Source organism: Oreochromis niloticus, linkage group LG17 (genome assembly GCF_001858045.2).
Source record: "Oreochromis niloticus isolate F11D_XX linkage group LG17, O_niloticus_UMD_NMBU, whole genome shotgun sequence".
In the NCBI taxonomy this organism is placed as follows: Eukaryota; Metazoa; Chordata; class Actinopteri; order Cichliformes; family Cichlidae; genus Oreochromis; species Oreochromis niloticus.
The window spans coordinates 23593226-23612211 of record NC_031981.2 but is presented as its reverse complement, the minus strand read 5'-3'; the positions used below and the strand labels follow the sequence as shown (position 1 = coordinate 23612211).

At 40.6% G+C, this 18986-nt stretch overlaps 1 protein-coding gene across 6 annotated transcripts in view; it reads left to right on the top strand.

Annotated features, from left to right (window-relative positions):
• The window catches only part of arhgap39 (Rho GTPase activating protein 39), a 60489-nt gene that overhangs the window by 28548 nt on the left and 12955 nt on the right, over positions 1 to 18986 (top strand). For all 6 annotated transcript variants that reach the window (XM_025899454.1, XM_025899455.1, XM_025899453.1 and 3 more), the window contains 5 exons: positions 1117 to 2404; positions 8790 to 8954; positions 12106 to 12291; positions 13649 to 13862; positions 18572 to 18645. In XM_025899454.1, coding sequence (XP_025755239.1) covers positions 1117 to 2404; positions 8790 to 8954; positions 12106 to 12291; positions 13649 to 13862; positions 18572 to 18645 — 1927 coding nt within the window. The remainder of the gene's footprint in view (positions 1 to 1116; positions 2405 to 8789; positions 8955 to 12105; positions 12292 to 13648; positions 13863 to 18571; positions 18646 to 18986) is intronic.

Sequence of the window (18986 nt, the reverse complement as noted above, 5' to 3'; positions counted from 1 at the left end):
TCCTTTATGTTAACTTATGGATTAATATCAGCTAAAGAGCTAAAACAGCATGACAGTAAGTCATAAAATAGTGGTACTTTACCTTTTTAATTCAGATCTATAATTCTGTTATGCCATATCATTTTTATCTGCACGTTGAAGCTTTATCATGGAAAGAAGAAGCCATATGTGAATATGATGTAGAAACACCGAACTTCTCTGGGCAAAAACCCATGTCAAAATGACTGGAGCAAAATGGAAAACTGTTCTGTGGCCAGAGAAATAAAAATATGAAATCATTTTTTAAAAGCATGTGTTCAACATCCTCTAAGCTTTAGAGGAGACAGACCATCCAGCTTGTTATCATTTCTCAGTTCCAAAGCCTGTGACAGTGCCTGTATAACTGGTAGGTTGTACGTATTAAAGGTTTTAGATCAAAATATGCTCCCATCCAGACACTGTCTGGATGGTTAAGCATTTCCGCATACCGAAAAGATGCTGCTGATGCATGCTCTGATCTAGTCTGTTCCCTGAACTCAAACTCTAATTTTAAAATTAGTTTCAAACCTTGCTGAAGTTTAAAATCCAGTTGCTGTTTGTCTTTTGGTCTTTCTGCCTTTACGTTTGTTTCTGTAACTGAAAGGAATGCTCTGTTGTGACTGAGTGACTGGCTGGCTCACAGAAATATAACTTCCTTTGAGAAACCCTTCGGTTGTCCAAATGTCCAATCACATTTGCCGCATTTGGTCAAATCTGAGCAGAGTTTAGTCCTGCACAGTTCAGATTATATTCTACTACTGTTGTCAGCAGTGACATCATCATTAAATGGTAGTGATCCCGTTCTGTTGCAGGCATACTACTTCATATCATGAGTTTTTGCTCTCTTTCTGCATACTTCTCTCTTCCCATCATTTAGGAATAAGTTAATCTTGGTTTTATTTTTACCTTATAATAAAAATCATTTTCAGATAAATGTGATTATGAGGTATTTTTCTAATAATCACAAGATTAATTGCAACAGAGTAACTGGAACAGGAACTGATAAGCTTCAAAACGAACCTGAATATCCTCTAACTGCATCTATTTTTTTCTTTTTCAAAATGTCTCCCCTCTCTTTTTTTCTGTTCTCTCTATCAGGACCTCTCCCTTCAGGTGGAATACTGGTACAAAAGAGCGAATGCTGATCAAGGTGACAGACAGAGAGCCCAGCTTCTTGGCTCATCAGGGAAATGGTTACTCTCCCTGTGACCCCTCCAGCCCTAGCACTCCTTCTGGAGGGGGCACCACCTCACGAGCCCGCTGTTCCTCTGGAGGAAACCCTTCTTCAGAACCTGACAGCTCCCCAGTTCTTTATGCCGACCGCCGTCAGTCTCCTTTTCTTAAGCGGGCAGAGCTGGGTGGCTCAAACATCCATCGACTCACTTCAGCTGACTCCCAGCCTCCTTCACCCCGCTACACCTATGAGCCCCCACTATATGAGGAGCCGCCATCAGACTTTCAGCCCCCACCCATCTATGAAGAGCCTCCCACTGACATGCACCTCTCTGATTCTTCTTCCTTCTACAGCACTGGCAAGTCACCTGCTCGAAAATCTTCAGTCCCCCTTTACCACTCCCCCAAGCAGGGCCAGTCACCCTATGGCCAGCTGGTTCTGACCAGGCAGAAGTGTCCCGAAAAGACTCAGAGTTTGGAGTACAGTCCTGTGGGCAAGGAATATGTTAAGCAGCTGGTGTACGTGGAGCAGTCATCTTCCAGTCCTCGATTCAAGACAGCAGATCGTCTTCTGCGTTACGGCACAACCGGTGGCTATGGAAGTTCATATGGGGGGTCCTACACTCTGCAACACAGCCAATCTCTGATCAGAGACCCCCGCCTCCTACTGGACTACAGTGGAGAGGGTGGAGAGGGAAGCCAGAGGTTAGTTTATGAGGACTCCATATCCTGGACGTCCAGCCAGACACACTCCCTGTCTTCTTCTTCTACAGCCAGGCCTGGGGCTTTCTCTCCCTCTGGCAACCGCAAACGCAAAAGCCGCAAGCCATCCCTCCCACAGGAACTGACTCGCTATGGGGAGGTGGAGCTTACAGGGACAGCATCTGAGGCCATGCTGGCTCAGGCCAGACTTGCATGGGAGGCTCAGCAGGTGATGAAACAGAGGTGCAGTTGGGATTCTGGGCAAGGAGGTGGTGCTTCCCAAGCTGGCAGCTCTAAAGATGGCTATGAGAGTGACGGAGCAGTGCCTCTGCCGTTACCGGGACCAGTGGTGAGGGCGTTCAGTGAGGACGAGGCACTAGCACAGAGCGATGGCCACCACTGGAAACGCAGTACCTTTGAGCGGCTGGGGTTCCCTCAGGCCCTGCTGGAGAAAAGCCTCTCTGTTCAGACCAACCTGGCCTCCCCTGAACCTTACCTTCATCCCTCACAGGTACTGCTGCATGCTAGAATTTTCTAGCCATATTTAGAAGGATAGGATAATTCCATTATTATTAATAACTGCTTTTGTAGTTGAGTTACCATTGCTAATCTATAACAGCCTTACTTAATGGGGGATTTATTGTGTATGTGTGTATGAATAAATGTGTAAGAGATGGATAACGTGGCTCCACTTCCTTTGTACAAGAGTAAAGACAAAATTTCCCACTTATGGGGGCTGCCATCTTGATTTTTGGAGTCTGTAAGTCGTTGTGTCAAACTCCCATACACATGCTGGACATGACTGTCAACACACCTCCCCTTGCACTTTTCATGTGCCCGGCAATCTGGTGGTGTATTTAGTGGAACTGACGGCTCATTAAATTAAGGTAAATACAACCACATCCAGATATTTAAAAAGGCACCCAACATAACATACTATAGGCCTATACTACATCATTTTGTAGCTGATAGTTTTGATGCATTAGCTAGCTTAGCAGTTAGCATACACACTGTCTTTTTCTCAGTATGAGTCCTTGTGTGTATTTTTGTGTAACTGTGAAATGTTGTCAGTCGCAGCTCAAGTACTGTTGAAGTTCAGCGTATGTATCAAGTCAACTATGCTCAAAAAGCACAGACATCTTCTTTGACTTTCAGGTGGACTTGGATGTGCTTGGTACAGCCAATTATTCCAGAATGTATTTTGTTTGAAACTCAAAAGCAGCAATGGCAGATGAGAGTGGCCACAAAACTTTAAGTGAGATTTAAATAACTGTTTTTGTGAGGCAAATATATATATTGCTGGGCATCGATTTTGATTTCTCTGATTTGACTCCAATTCACAAGGTCCTGATTTGACTCGATTCAGTTTCAAAATATTATAATTCTGTTCATTTATCAGTACATATCCATATTTTATATCTATGTATAAAATCAAAGCTGACACTTGCGAGACTTTATCAAAGGTGTAAGCATCACAGCAGATGCCTTTGTGTCAAAGTAACTGAGGATAAAACACAGAAAAACATGAAGGAGATTTTGCTGGTCTAGCTTTTTATAGCAGACAACCGTCTTAAAAATATTCTGCAGTAGATCAGAAATGGAAGAAAACTATGAATCAGCATATGAACATTACCTGATGCTGCTGAAGTGAAGCAGAGCAAAGTTACAGAGGTTTTATTAGAGACACAACTAAGAGTTTTGCAATTTGGAATCATTTGTAAAAGTTTACATTTCTTTGTATTGGACAGCAGAAATTAGGCTAAATTATATATTTCAAATACATATTATCCTCTCTGGTTACCCTGGTATAAACGCCACTTAATTACACCTCAGAGCTGAAATAAAGGTGATCTTTCTCTTCCCTGACAGACTACAAGTTCTGAAGTTCTGCTCTTACACTTTTTGTACACCTCTGCTGACACCTGAAATGTGAACTGTTTTAAAAAAAACTTTATATACTAACAGATTATCCATTACTGTAAAAACCACCAATAACCTTTGACTCAGTGGTGGTTTTTAAATGGAGAGCTGCAACGATGAGATATTAGTGCAGTTCTGAGGGGTATACATTGAATGAAATTCAACACAGTCTGGCTTGCTTTGCATTAGCTGACTCTATAATATGTAAAACCTTAGTTGGAAATAGTGGGTATCACAATGGTGATTATGAACTTTTTCCACTAAGCCAGGCTTTCTGCTTCAAGCTTTAAGTGTACTTGGGTAAAAATTGGTGTTTCGTAGATCTCTGTGGAAGAAGCCAAGCTGTTCCTCACTAAAACACAAAATGATCCACACTTCAGTCAAAGATGTTACCAGATGATGATTAAAAAAATGATGATGGTGCACTGCACACTACATGCTTAAAATAAAAGAATCAGTGAAAATGTGGCGCTTCCAGATGATTTTTAAACTAAAATTGAACACAAACCACTCCCGACCAGGTTAAGGGCTTAGCATAAGTTACATTGATAATTTATCCAAGTAAAAAGAGCCACACGGAAAACTGACTTTCAGCCAGGGTGTACTGGCTTCGTAGTACACCCTAGTTCAGTCGTGATGAGTCATGGTCACTGACAGGAAAACAGCAAAACATATGGAGACACGTCTTAGTCACATTTTTTTATTAATCATGTTACTTTTATTTGGTGGACATCAGCAGTGTTATCACCAAACTGAGGTATTAGCAAAAAACTGGACTGATACTACAGGCAGCTGATGATGAGCTTGAGCTTGAGAAGAGAAGCCTGTTAAAGTATAATGCCCATAATAAAAGTACAGTAAGGATAACACTAGTTCGTGACCAGGCAGGCCCAATGACTTTTCTGTTTCTCATATAAAAAAAGAGGCTTTAGTCACCTGCTGCAGGTCTTAACATTCTTCAAGAAAGGATGTGCTCTAAGCCTTTGTCACAGCAGTGATTGAATGAACATATGCAGAGGCTTAGACATGATTGCAGACGTGCTGAAAGAAGATGGAAAAAGGATGGGCTGTATGTTTCCTTACACATACTTAGGGACTGTCTCTCTGTTTATCAAGAGGCTGTACAGACTGCAAAGACTCAGTTTATCTCAAACCTAATGTCCACAAATAGACACAAGCCTCAGGTACCATCTTGTAAACCTTTCAACCTTCACTCTTGCTGCTATCCTTTTGCCACAAATAACCCCTGACACTTGTCTCCAGCAACTCTACCCTGCCCCCCTCTCTTTTCCACCTCTTTTGTGCCCTGTCAGTTGCTTTGGATGCAAATGTAAATATTACCGATTAACTGAGGAAAAATTAAAGTTATTTTGCTTGTTTAAAAATGAGGCAAAAACAAGGTGTGACAAAAAATATTCTAGTTAGTGATTCCTAGACTCCAGTTCAGAAAGGTCTACAGAGGGTTTCTCCACACGAAAACTCTCAGTAACTCACTTACAATTCGTCCAGAAATCTCGTGCAGAGGTGAGTCGAGGTCATTAAATCAAAAGCACATGAACATTTAGGTAAGAGGAGCCGACTTTATTAATTGCCATTAGCTTAGCGACCAGGTGTAGAATGAAGGTCTTCCTCAATCTTAATGAGTAAGCAGCAAATCATATGATTAGAATTTTATAGACTGTATTCATATTGGCCAGATGTCTATAATTATCAACCAGGGAGTCATCAGGCAGCCCTTCTTATACAAAAGATGCATGACACCTTGATAAAAGGTGAGTCTGGAAGTCTCTTATGCAGCCTTTTTGCAGATTTTGATCCTATGATCAGCATAACAACCTTTACTTTGTAAAACAAAAGGCAGCTGATAGGAGCAGCTTTTTTCCTTCATGCTGGAGTTTGTTAAAGATGTGATTTGACCTTTACGTTTTCCAAGTGAAAAATCTACAGTGAGCCAGGAGCTGTTTCTCAATACCCAAGAACAAGTTAGTACTTGTGTTCCTGCTTGTCTTGACTTCCTGAGAACAGAGAATCCAGCACAATCATTCTACAAATGGAGGCAGTACAGTTGATAACATCACAGCTCAGCTCCAGTGTCTTTTTACTGTCATTCCCTCCCAATACATTGATTAATATTTACAATAGAAATTGCTAGATTTCCTTAGAATTAAACTAGATTATTTGTGTTTTTAAGCACTTTGGCAAAATGTTTGGCTATAACAGGATCATTGATGTAAATTTGATTAAAAAAGATGCAGTAAAGACTGGACTGATTTAGTCATTACATGCATACACGTGCCATATAAACTACATTATCTAGAGATGCTGATTACTATTATATAAATCTTTTTTTTAGATGTACAGAACATCTGCTCGCCTTTAGTGTTCATGGCCGTTGTCTTCTAACATTCAGAGATTTACTGATCTGTTTCATAGTGTCTAAGCTGACAAATGAGTATTAGGGCCACATTAAGAAAAAAAATTTTATTGATCATTTTGAGAGTAAAGTTAAAATACTATTTTAAGAAAAAGTTTAAATGTGGAGGTTACCGTTGTTTCAAGGCAGTCCTCCTTGAAACAACGATATACTTCCTTTAAAATGCCTTGTGTAGATAAGTTAGTAAAATCGTACTTCAAAATAGGTTTTACTTACAAGAAAGGAAATGATTTCCTTTTTTAGCAAACACAGTGTGGTGATAAGTAAGAAAAAGCACAAAAATGTAAGAGCTGGCCTGATTTGTATAAAATGAAGTGGCTGGCAGTGGACAGATGCAGGGATACCGATGGTTACACCTTTTTCAATAAAAGGATGTATGTTTTATCACGAGACACAATAGGACGGCTGATCAATTTCATGCACTAACTCATCTACACAAGGCATTTTCTAGAGCGTAGAGCAGCCTACACATAACGTCCATATTTTGACTTTTTTCTTGAAAACGAATGTTAACTTCTTATAATTCATTCCATTGCTTGACAATATCCTTAGTCGAAGTCAGCAGCAAGTCACCACTATACACGGTGTAGGTAGAGCACTGTTTTCCCCTCCTGAGTCGCCTGACAGTTTGCCAGAATTTTTTTGAGACAGTCCAAAAGTCTTTTCCCGTGGCCTCTCCAAAAGAATAAGATTGCGGAAACAAGCAACAGAAATAAGCTTTCTCCAAAGGGTGGATGACCTCTCCCTTAAGAAATAGGGTGAGGAGTTTGGTCATCCGGGAGGGGCTCAGAGTAGAGCCGCTACTCCTTCACATTGAAAGAAGCTGAATGAGGTGGGTCGGGGATCTGACAAGGATCCCTCTGGGCACAGTCATTACATCACTGAAACACAAACTTCATCTCTCTTAATAAAAACATTCGACATGCACAGTTCAGTCTGCATACTGAACAGAAACAAACATGTCAGATGTTAGAATTGTCTTGTTAATACCAGAATATTTCAAACCTTACAGTTTTAGCCATCATCTGTTATTGCCGCTTTTGATTTTGGATGAAATGCGTTCTGAAAAACTTGGCTGCACCAAGCACACAAAGGTCACCCCCAGTGCATGCTCAGTAGAGTGGGCAAAGTGAGAACACATCTGGATGTTTTAAGCCTGCATGACTTGAATTGAATTGGAGTAGTACTTGGGCTGCAACTGATGACATTTCACAAGTCCACAAGAATACAGGCATACACAAGTATGTATATTGAGAAACAACCAAGATCTTGAAGGACTGCAAAGGAGCGCGCCTCAGGTAGGTGAAAATCCCTCTCGCCCCTCTTTCCGACTTAAGTGGATGAGGACAGACACACGTAAATTTTAAAGAAATTTAATGGCAGCTGGAGCTGCGTCATAATTTACTGTAAAAAGTGCAATTTACTGTAAACACTTTTTACATCCTCCCGTAATTACATTTACAATAAAATTGCTGTAACTGGATTTTACTGCAGTTTGCTATAATTTTATTTACAGTAAAGATACAGTAAATTTTATCAACAGTAAATTTACTGTAAATTTAATATACAGTATTTTTTTGGTAATTACAGCAACCATTGTGAATTTAAATTAGCTTTGTTGTAAATTCAACAGCAAATTCCTGGCAGCAGGACGTTATTTTAGAATTTACAATAACCAATTTGCTATATTGTCTACATTTTACAGTTACTGTATTTAGATTATTTGTAGCGTATCTTTATTTAAAGTAATGTGCTTTACTGTATCTTTATTTATAGAACTCTTAGTGTTCTCCAGTTTAATTTATACTGTTGCAGGACTAGTAAAGCACGATAAACTACATCTGACCCCTGTTCTTTCAAAAGGCAGTTAGTCATGAATATTTCTCCTTAAATTATGCTTTTTATTGTTGAAAGTACAGTTTACAAATATGTAAGAAAAAACTGACATGTCTATAGCAGAAACTGAAAAACTTCTGTCATTTAATTGTTTATTGCTTAATTACTTTGGAATTTAGAATCGGCTTCAAACGCACATTCAGGCCTGACATTCAGAGGCACTTTGTATATAACTTATATTATGTAATATTCAATACTGAACTTTGATACTGTACTGTATATTTTATTTAACTCTTTGCATTTATATTTGAATAACAGTTTATTTCAATGTTTTCATATTTCAGAGAATATAATATTAGATTCAGAAATTAGTTTTAATTGGATAACCTTATCAATTTCCTGCTTTAATTCTAATGCCAAACCCATGTAATTTTTTTTAAATGATATGCAAACAAACATAATATAATCATAGTGGTTCTTACAGCTATGATGCCTTTGAATATCTTTCTTTTGTTCAAAGCTGTTCAAAGAATGACTAGACTTTGCTCTGAAATAACCTTGTCAACATTGACAAATTAAAATGTCAGTCTTGAATTCGCTACCTGAGTGTTAATAAGTGCTAAAGAAACTTTATAAATGTTTTGCAGCAGCGGCACAAGATTAATTGTCTGTTTCCTCCCTCCCTCTCTGTTTGTCCAACTTTAAGTCAGAGGACCTTGGAGCTTGTGCCCAATTTGAAGCCAGTCGAAATGCAAGGAATATGATGCCTAGCGCCAGCTGTGGCATTTTCCCAGAGTTCTCCCTGAGGAAGCCGTCCTCGGAGACCGACATTGAGAACTGGGCATCCAAGCACTTCAATAAACACACACAGGTATTCACAAAAATATAAAACACAAGCCTGTTTCCTTTTAGTGATTCTGAACCTGATATCTCTACTGTATAAAAACGCTTTATGTATCCTATACTTTACTCTAATGGTCTGTTTTCAAGATCTCTAAAGGACAAGTTCATTTCATTTTTACAGTTATCTGACTATTTAACATTATCTAGTTCATGCTTTTAATTAATGAATTTCTATACATGTGAAACAAATGAATTAACAGTCAATTAACATTATAGTAAGACTGTAATAACAGCATTGCATTAATTAAGGGGTTACTTGAAGAGGATGTGCAACCTATGGATTTTTTGATACCCGAACAAGGCACAGAAAGGAATTGGGAGGAATACCAAAGGAGTGAAGGAGTACTGGTAAACAGAGCAGTGGCCTGAGACTGCAAGACTAGGCAGACCAAACTGTGCACAGCCTGGATTGACTACAAGAAGGCCTATGACTCGATGCCAACATCTGGATCCTGGAATGCCCAGAATTGTACAAGATCAACAGGACCCTGAGAGCCTTCATCAGGAACTCAATATGTGACATACAACACTAGAAGCCATCTTCAAGCCCATAGCACAGGTTGCCATCAAGTGCTGGATCTACCAAGGAGATGCACTGTCCCCACTGCTGTTCTGTATAAGCCTGAGCCCCCTCAGTGAGATCATTGACAAGAATGGCTACGGATACCGACTACGGAACGGAGCAATCAAACCAGTGAACAAGACATTGATTCACTGATCCACACTACCGGGATCAAGGATATCGGAATGTAGTTTGGACTGGAAAGTGTAGTTGGATGGTAACATAGAAAGGGAAGCTAGTCAGAATTGATCGAACTAACAGAAGGCAACTTTGCAGACACTGAGGACACCTTCAAGTACCTGGGAACCCCACAGGCAAATGGGACCCATGAAGAGGTTGTAAGGAAAGCTGCAACCACCAATTACCTGCAGAAGGTTCAGGCAACTTCTAAGAAGTCAGCTGAATGGTAAGAATAAGATCCTATCTGTAGGTAAGAACGCCTATGCCCAGGCAGCAGAAACCCAAGAAAGAAGAGGAGGAACCAACATGAAAAGATAGACCCCTGCATGGTATGTACCACCGGCAGATAGAGGCAGTGGCTGACATCCAGAGGTCCTACCAGTGGCTGGAAAAAGCTGGACTGAAAGACAGCACAGAGGCACTAATCATGGCAGCACAGGAACAAGCTCTGAGCACAAGATCCATAGAGGCTGGGGTCTATCACACAGGTGCAGGTTGTATAAAGATGCCCCTGAGACAATCCAGCACTTAACAGCAGGGTGCAAGATACTAGCTGGGCATACATGGAACGCCATAACCAAGTGGCTGGCATAGTATACTGAAACATCTGTGCCGAGTATGGCCTGGAAGTCCCGAGGTCAAAATGGGAGGTGGTGGAGAATGACCGAGCTAAGATCCTGCGGGACTTCCAGATACAGACAGATAAAATGGTGGTGGCTAACCAGCCAGACATAGTGGTGGATTAGCAAGCAGAAGAAGACGGCCATAGTGATAGATGTAGCGATACTGAATGACGGTAACATCAGGAAGAAAGAAAGCAAAAAGCTTGAGAAGTACCAGGGGCTCAGAGAAGAACTGGAGAAGATGTGGAGGGTGAAGGTAACAGTGGTACCTGTACCTCCGAGTGGTAATTGGAGCACTAGGTGCGGTGACTCCCAAGCTAGGCGAGTGGCTCTAGGAACAATATTGGAGATCCTTGTCCAGAAGAGCGCAGTCCTAGGAACAGCGAAGGACCTTTGTTGTCTTGATCTCAGCAGCTTCTGTCTCCTCCTTTGACCAGCTTGTTATCCCACTGTGTTACTATCAACTGCACTTCTCCAGTCTGAATGACATTCCAATGTCACTGCTGTAGATCCCAGTGGTGTGGGTCAGTGAATCGATGTCTCAAGAACTCCTGGCATATAGCTTGAAGTTGCTGGTATCAGAAGCCAGTCTTGTTAATCATCTCACTGAAGGGGTTCAGGCCTATGCAGAACAGCAGTGGGTACAGGGTAGATCCTCGGTAGATCCTGCATTTGATGGTGACTTGTGTATTTGGGTTGAATTTGACCTCAAGTGTTTTTTGCCACATCCCCATCAAATTACTGATGAAGGCTCTTGAGGTCATGTTGATGTCAAAGGCATTCCAGGATCCATGTGTAAGCCACTGAGTTAAATGTTTTTGGGCGGTGCACTGGTTGGTCAGTCTGGTCTTACAGTCTTGAGTGACAACTCTGTCTACCAGGGACTGGGACCCTCTGGTGTTTCTGCCGGTTCCTTCCTGAGCCCCGCTTTTGCTAAATTAGTATACCTAATAATCAATGCAACCTGTAAGTTGCTACAATGGACAATGAAACAGACAGTAACAACAATCCCCCTGCAGTTTCTCCAGAAACTGCACGGTCATTTTGATTTCAATCTGTTTCTGTTTTAACCATCTGTTCCCCAGATGGTTAAAGCTTGCTTCCAGGTTGTTAATTAGAAGGTCTAACCCAGATGGATTTAATGTGTTTGTGAATGGTAGCAATATCTTGATGAAACGCCTGTAGTTATGTAAAGTACATGCTAATTTCTCAAAGGTCAACCTTTCTTGCTATATTCAGTAGAGGCATATTCAGCTTTGGACTGTCAGTACTTTATACACTTGGTGCAGCTGTTGCCAAAATATAGTGAAAGAGTGATGAACGCATATCATATCATATCCAAACTGATAATCTTTACCTTTCACTTAACTTAAAAATATCTCGTAGCCTTTTAGGGCTATGAATATGTAATAATTTCAACAAAAAAGGGAAAATGTACAACTATAATTAAATTAAATTACATTTTAATTTATACAATGTCAGTTCATAGCAACAGGTTCTTCAATGGCTTTATACTGTAAAAAAAAAAAAAGACCTTAAAATATGAATCCAAGATGATCCTCATTAACAAGTATTTGGTGACAGTAGTGCAGAAGAAATCCTTTTAACTAGAAGAGACTTCAGGAAGATGCTCAGGGAATGGCAGCCAAAATCCTCTGCTAAGACAATTAAAATGTCAGTTGCACTCTCAGCATCTGTTTCTGTGTCACTTAAACAACTTTATATTTCTCTCAATCCCTTATTTCTTTCCTCAGGGTCTTTTTAGAAGAAAGGTCTCTATTGCCAACATGTTGGCCTGGAGCAGTGAGCCTATCAAGAAGCCCATGATTGTGACTTCAGACCGCAGCGTGAAAAAGGAGGCAGTCGAGATCTTTAAACTCATCCAGACCTACATGGGAGACCGTCGCTCCAAGGCCGACCCCCTTTCTGTGGCTCTGGAAGTGAGTTTTTCTAACTTTCTCATTATGTCCTTATAAATAATTTTCTTTCAGCACCTTCACTAGAAAACTGACACTTAGTCCAGAGGTTTGGTACAGTGTGCACACAGCCACTGTGCTGTTTAAAAAAATGAGTAAACTGGCCAAATATAGGCCAAAAGAAGAACTGGAAGGCCAACAACCCTATCTACACTAAATAAGGATAATATGAAAAATATTATCCAGTGACCTGACACATTCAGACTTTTAATGGAATAAAGGATCAAATTTTAGTTTTAATCATCATCAGAATCATAGAATAGATCAAGTCAGCCAAAGAAAGAATAGCTATGGGACGTTTTACAAGAAAACCGAGAACTTGTCTTGAAGACTGCTTAAAGAAATTAATTTGCCTTCCTCAAGACAGTTCAGGCTGTTGAACAATAAAGGCGGTCATGCCAAATATTGACTTTCAAGCTCATTTCAAGTTTACAAACTCTGTTCGTACCCTTTACCTTATACTGTATTTCCATGTTTTATAGAGTTCAATAGATCACTGTTCCATTTCCCATTTTCCTACCAACATAAAAAGAAATGAGGGGTGGATCGTGACTTTTGCACAGTATTTTAGGAAATTGTTTAAAGTGAGACGTTTTACTATTTCATTAAAATATTAGCTAATTTGGTTAATTGTCAACAGGTCAGTAACACAACTTGGTTTAAAAAGACTATGAAAAGAGACACAATAATGTTCCTCAATGTAAAATTGAGTTAAAAAAAACTTGAATATTTCATTATCTACAGAACATAAGATCATCAAAAGATTCAGAAAATATGAAGTTGAAAAAGCAGTATTAGATCCCTGTGTTATTTATGCCCTCTGGTGGCACTATATTGAAAACAGTCATTATTCTCTCATGGAAATGACTGCACAGGCTCAGAAACACTTTGAGAAATCATTGTCTGTGAACATTCCTGCGATATTCACAAATGCAGGTTAAAGGTTTATCATGCAAAGAAGATGTGATATGATGTTCTCTGGGCTAAGGGTCCTTTTAAAATGGACTGGGCTAAGTAGAAGACTGTTCTGTGGTCACATGAATCAACGTTTGAAATTCTCCTGCATTAAATAGGAGAGAGACCATCTGGCTTGTTATTAACATTCAGTTCAAAATCCTGCATCCTGCCTATGGAACACTCAACTCCAGTTCTATTGTGCATAAAATACAGGTTTGTGACAGCTGCAAATCATTGCATTGTGTTTTCATATACATTTTACGCACCATTCCAATTTTTGTAGAATTGAGGTAAATCAGTTGAACAGAAAAGTTAAAATGACCTCAAATTTTTAAAGTTACATGGTTCTCTGCCTGTCTGTCAGGTTGTGGTGCGTGGGTGGAGTAATCAGGGTTTGCGTGATGAGCTCTACATCCAGCTGTGTCGTCAAACTACAGAGAACTTCCGCTACGACAGCCTAGAGCGAGGCTGGGAATTGATGGCCATCTGTCTAGCTTTCTTCCCCCCAACACCCCGTTTCCACACTTACCTGGAGGGCTATATTTATCGACACATGGACCCTCTGAATGACACCAAAGGTGAGGGTGCAACACAAACACTGCTATTTAGTACCAGTGACACATGATCTGACTGGAACCAAGTCACTTTGATGGTATTTTATTGAAGTGGCTGTTGACAGAAAGACTGGGATAATTTACACTCTCTACTCTTATTTAGCCAAATGCTTAAAAATTGACAGGACAGCACTTCATGGTGCAAATGGATATTGACAAAGCATTCGTCTTTCCTTGTCTTTTTGATTTTTATGAACTTCTCTTATTCCGTACATTTTTAATTTATATCCCCTGAACATACAGGCGCAAGACACAAACACATATATTCACACATGCACAAACATTTTTCTTTCTACACTACTTTATAAATAAGATAATTTGCAATCTCTCATAATGATATTGCCAAGTTTTGTAACTTGGAATATCTGTGGTATTGGAACCACAGAGACTCAAAGCACCCGCCACATAAATAAACTTAAAGCTTACATTGTTTACATTTATCGTAAACTGATTCTCAGATATAAAAAAAAACCTACTCAGGGGTAGCTATTTTACTACACGAATCAACTGCTTTTACTCATACTCCTTTATGCCTTTTTGTTGCGTCTTCCTGCAAAGCACTGATCACTTTCACTTGTTAAGAACTGGCATTGGCCTCAACCTAGGTTCCGACTTAACTTTAGATTGGAACCAAAGTATCCCACCCGCGATTACAAGACCATCGGGTTTTTCGTGGGTTGTTGTCAGGAACAGCAAGCGAGAAGATGAAAAAAACAGCGGGGATGCAGAGCTGGCTATCGCGTCCAGCTGCGAAAACAACAACATGAACCCCCACTTTCATTAATCTTCCTCCCCAATGCATCCCTCGCAAACACAACGGAGGAGCTACAATCAGAGATTTACTACAACTGCTTTGTCTGGGAGTGTTGTCTAAGATTGTAACTGAATCCAGTGCCTCAGTGGAGTTACCGGTCCGGAATCTACACCGCCAGGACAGGAGTGAATCTGGTAAGGGAAGGGGCGGAGCGTTCTGTCCTTATGTCCTTCAGAACTGATGCCAACAGTAGAATTATAGACAGTCACTCCTAACCGTACTTAGAGGCCATGTCCAGCCAGTGGAGACGCTTCTATCTACCTCGCAAGCTAATGGTGTCACGATCACTGGCGTGTGTTTTAAGGGAGGACCAAATGCAGACAACACAGGCAGAACTGAATTTAACAAAAGGGAGCTGGTTTATGGGGCAGATGGAAAAACATAAAAAAAGGCAATATTGTTGCTGGGGACGTTAATAAGACATATTTAAAATCAGTACTCCCCAAATTCCACCAACATGTTAAGTGTACATGAGCAGAGGGGACAGGACTCTGGACCATGTGTAGAATAACATCAAGTGGGCCTACAATCCGACACCCCTCCCACACCTAGGACAATCTGACCATCTCTCTTCCCTGTCTCCACCTCCTAAGGTGGAGACAGGGTAACTCGTAACTCAGCCTTCATGCTGAGGGACAGTTCTCTGTACAGCACTGCCAGGGACAACCTGAGGAGGAGCATCAAACGGGCCGAAGAAGGCCTGCAGGAGGAGTATAGAGGGCTTCCTCACTGACAACAACTCCCGCCAGGTGTGAAGAGGCATTCAAGCCCTCACCAGTGTTTGAGGCGGATAGTCTGTCAGCACATCAGAGGCTGCCTACTGCCCTATCTCGATCTCTACCAGTTTGTTTACAGACCAAATCAGTCCATGGAGGATGACAGGAAGAGCTACGTGAGGATGTTCTTCATGGACTACAGCTCAGCATTGAGCACCATCATTCCAGACATCCTTACCAACAAACTGGACCACCTCAACATCCCCCCTGCCACCTGCTCCTGGATCACAGGATTTCCTAACTGGAGATGAGACAGCGTACAGGGCGGAGCGAGAGAATTTGTCCCACTGGTGTTCAGAAAACAACCTGAAGCTGAATGTCCTTAAAACAAAAGAACTCATAATGGACTTCAGGAGGCAGTGACAGGTCCATTCCCCTGTCAATGTAAATGGAGAACAGGTGGAATCTGTCTCCACCTTCAGGTGTTATTTATTCCTGCTGTCTACTTTTATATTTTATTCTAGCACACTTGGTGTGAAGCACCCACAATTTCGTGTACATGTACAATGACAATAAATGTCTATTCTATTCTATTCTATTCTATTCTATTCTATTGTTATTGGAGGAGATTCTATCACCAGATAGTTCCAACAAACATGACTCACAATCCAAAGAAATAATTAAATACTATAAGAATGATTTTATATTTGGTGAAGATGTGTGACTAAAACAAGTACCAAGTGGTGATTTAATACCTCTCTGCTGACTTTGACATATACATTAAAAAGGAGTCATCCATGTCATCCACAAAAAGCAGAGATGAGATTCTGAGGCCGCTACTTGCTTATACCTAGAAATACTGTCCATACATTTTGTGAACAAAAGTGACAAAGAGCAGTCTTGGTGGAGTCCAACACCCACTGTAAATTAGAGATGTGGTTAAATGCCTTCTTCAAGTCCACAAAGCACACGTAGACTGGTTGGACAAACTTCCACATATATTCACGCTGTAATATCCTTGAGAGGATAAAGAGCTAGCCCATGGTTCCACTACTAGGATGAAAGCTGCATTGTTGTCCTGGATCTGGGGTTTTTCTAGCAGACAAATTGTCCTTTCCAATACCCTGGCATAGTTGAAGCACACCCTCCAATCCCCTTTCGTAAAGATGACAATCACCATCCCAGTCTGCAAATCCAGTGACACCACCCCAGATCTCCACACAATGTCACAAAGGAGTGTCAAACAAGACATTCCTACAACATCCAGAGCCTTCAGGAGTCAAGCCGTTCTCAAGGAGCCTTGTTCCAGAGCCCAAGACATTCAATGAGGTGAGCCTGACTACATCTACCCGGTATCTCTCAACCTCATGCACTAGCTCAGGGTCCATCCCCACCAGAGAGGTGACGTTCCATGTCTCGATCACCAGCCTCGATAGGAGGGGATTGGTCCGCCAAGGCCTCCACTCTTGGATGCCCCCTGTGAGTGGCAGGCCTACGGGATGTTGGGCCCATGTCGTCTCTTTGGGATGCGTCCAGCTGGGCCCCATGAACAGTACAGAGTGACTTGGGCCGACTGTTTTTTGATTTAGAGCTACAGAAATAAAATTGAGTTGAATTAAGTGGTCATTGTGTTTTTACATTTCTATATCCACAAATGGTTTCCATAATGTTTACCAAGTATCCAAGGAAATACAGTGTACAAGCCTAAAACTGAATATGTAAAATTCTAACAAGTATGAAAGTGAATAATTTGGTATAACCACCTTTATTCTGCAACACAACCTGAACTCATTTAGTCAAGCATGCTTCTAATCTCTATTAGTATTGTTCATAAATTGTCCTGCAGGATGCTTTAAGGATATTCTAAAGCTCCTCTTTGGATGTACACTGCCTTTTGTTTTGTTCTCAGTCCAGATGATTCAACAGTGCTTCAATAATGTTGCTCTGGTCGCAACTTTTGTCAAAGAGCTAGTGAGATCTAGCCTCTGCATGAGTTATATACCATAATGTCCCATCATCATGTGGCAGTTTGTCTACAGCCACTTGCTATGCAAACCCTTTGAATCCTTTTATTCATTCAAGTCCGTGTGCTATGGTCGGAATAAAGGATCTTTCTTAACCTTCCTCTTTTTTCTGATAATTTCCTAAAAACTTTTAAATTTACAATAATGAATTACACAGCAGTGGTGTGGGAGCCAAGTTAATATAGTACATATATTTCAGTATTTATATTTGCTATCAAACTTATTTTGTGTAATTGGTAATTTAATAAGTAAATTCATGGTTAATGAAAGTTATTTTATTGCATTTGTGTTGGCTGGTTTAAAGGCTAGGTTTATAGTTTAAAACTCTGCATCATGGATTTATGCAAATGAGTGCACGTGGTGCGGGGGGGGAAATAAAAGTTAGTATAGCAGAGGTAAGACGCTGCAGCAGGGAAGGACAGAGCCACATGGTTTTCCTACCGTAGTTGTGGAATAAATTTGAGTTTGTATCTTTTCGCATCAGAGTCCCTGTGGAAGTTTTTTCCTCTTCAAATGAACGTACACGAGTGAAGCATGGGAAAACTGGTGTCATGGCTATAGAAGTGGTGAAGACATTTCATCACAGTAGATGTCTGTCTGAAAGTGTTGTAACTAAGATTAAGGATATGATTCCTCTACTGTTATCATTTTCGTTGCCATGTGCTAACACAGTGCAAAGCAGCACCTGAACTCTACTCCCATAGAGGTTGATTATCCTGCTAATAGCTTTACATTTTCACTACATGCGACTCTGGATACTGTGGCTCATCTGAAAAAGACAGCCTCAAATCAAAAGTGCTTGACTCCCTGGTATAACTCTCAAACTCACACCCTAAAGCAGATAACTCTAAACTGGAGAGGAAATGGTGTCTCACTTATTTAGAAGATCTTCATTTAGCCTGGAAAAACAGTATTTTGCTCTATATTCTGTGCCATGGCAAAAGCGCCATAATCAAATCTACAAAATGGTAATCCAACACCAGTGATTGACATGGTGAGATGCAGGATCTCCACAGATTGGAAGAATGTTTGAGTTGTTGTCGTGCTAATGAATCAATTTAAGACAACCGAAACAGTCTCCTAATGTTGTTAATATGTTGTCTTTTTCTGTTGCTCAAGGTGTGGCCATTAGCAGTTATGCTAAATACTGCTACAGGAAACTGACAAAAGCTGCACTCACTGGAGCCAAGAAGGTACGGAGCGCTGACTGTCTGTCCACATGTTTTTACTTCCCCTTTTCAACCTAGTCTTTATTGACACAAATGCAGCCGGTTCATTTCAGTGATGCAGCCTGCAAAAGAAGAACATGTAGACATGATATTTATGAGTATAAATATACTCATAAATACGTAGTATGTAGTTTAGTGTAGTTAAATCTGCAAGCCTAGGAGAAACAATACCTGACTATTTAATATTTCCAGATTGCAGTGGGGTCGAGGAAGAAATGGAAGGAGCAATTAATCGGAAGAACTGTACATTTCAGCCAGTTTATTGAATAATCTAAAGCTCTTGAGAAGGTTTATTAATGTCATTA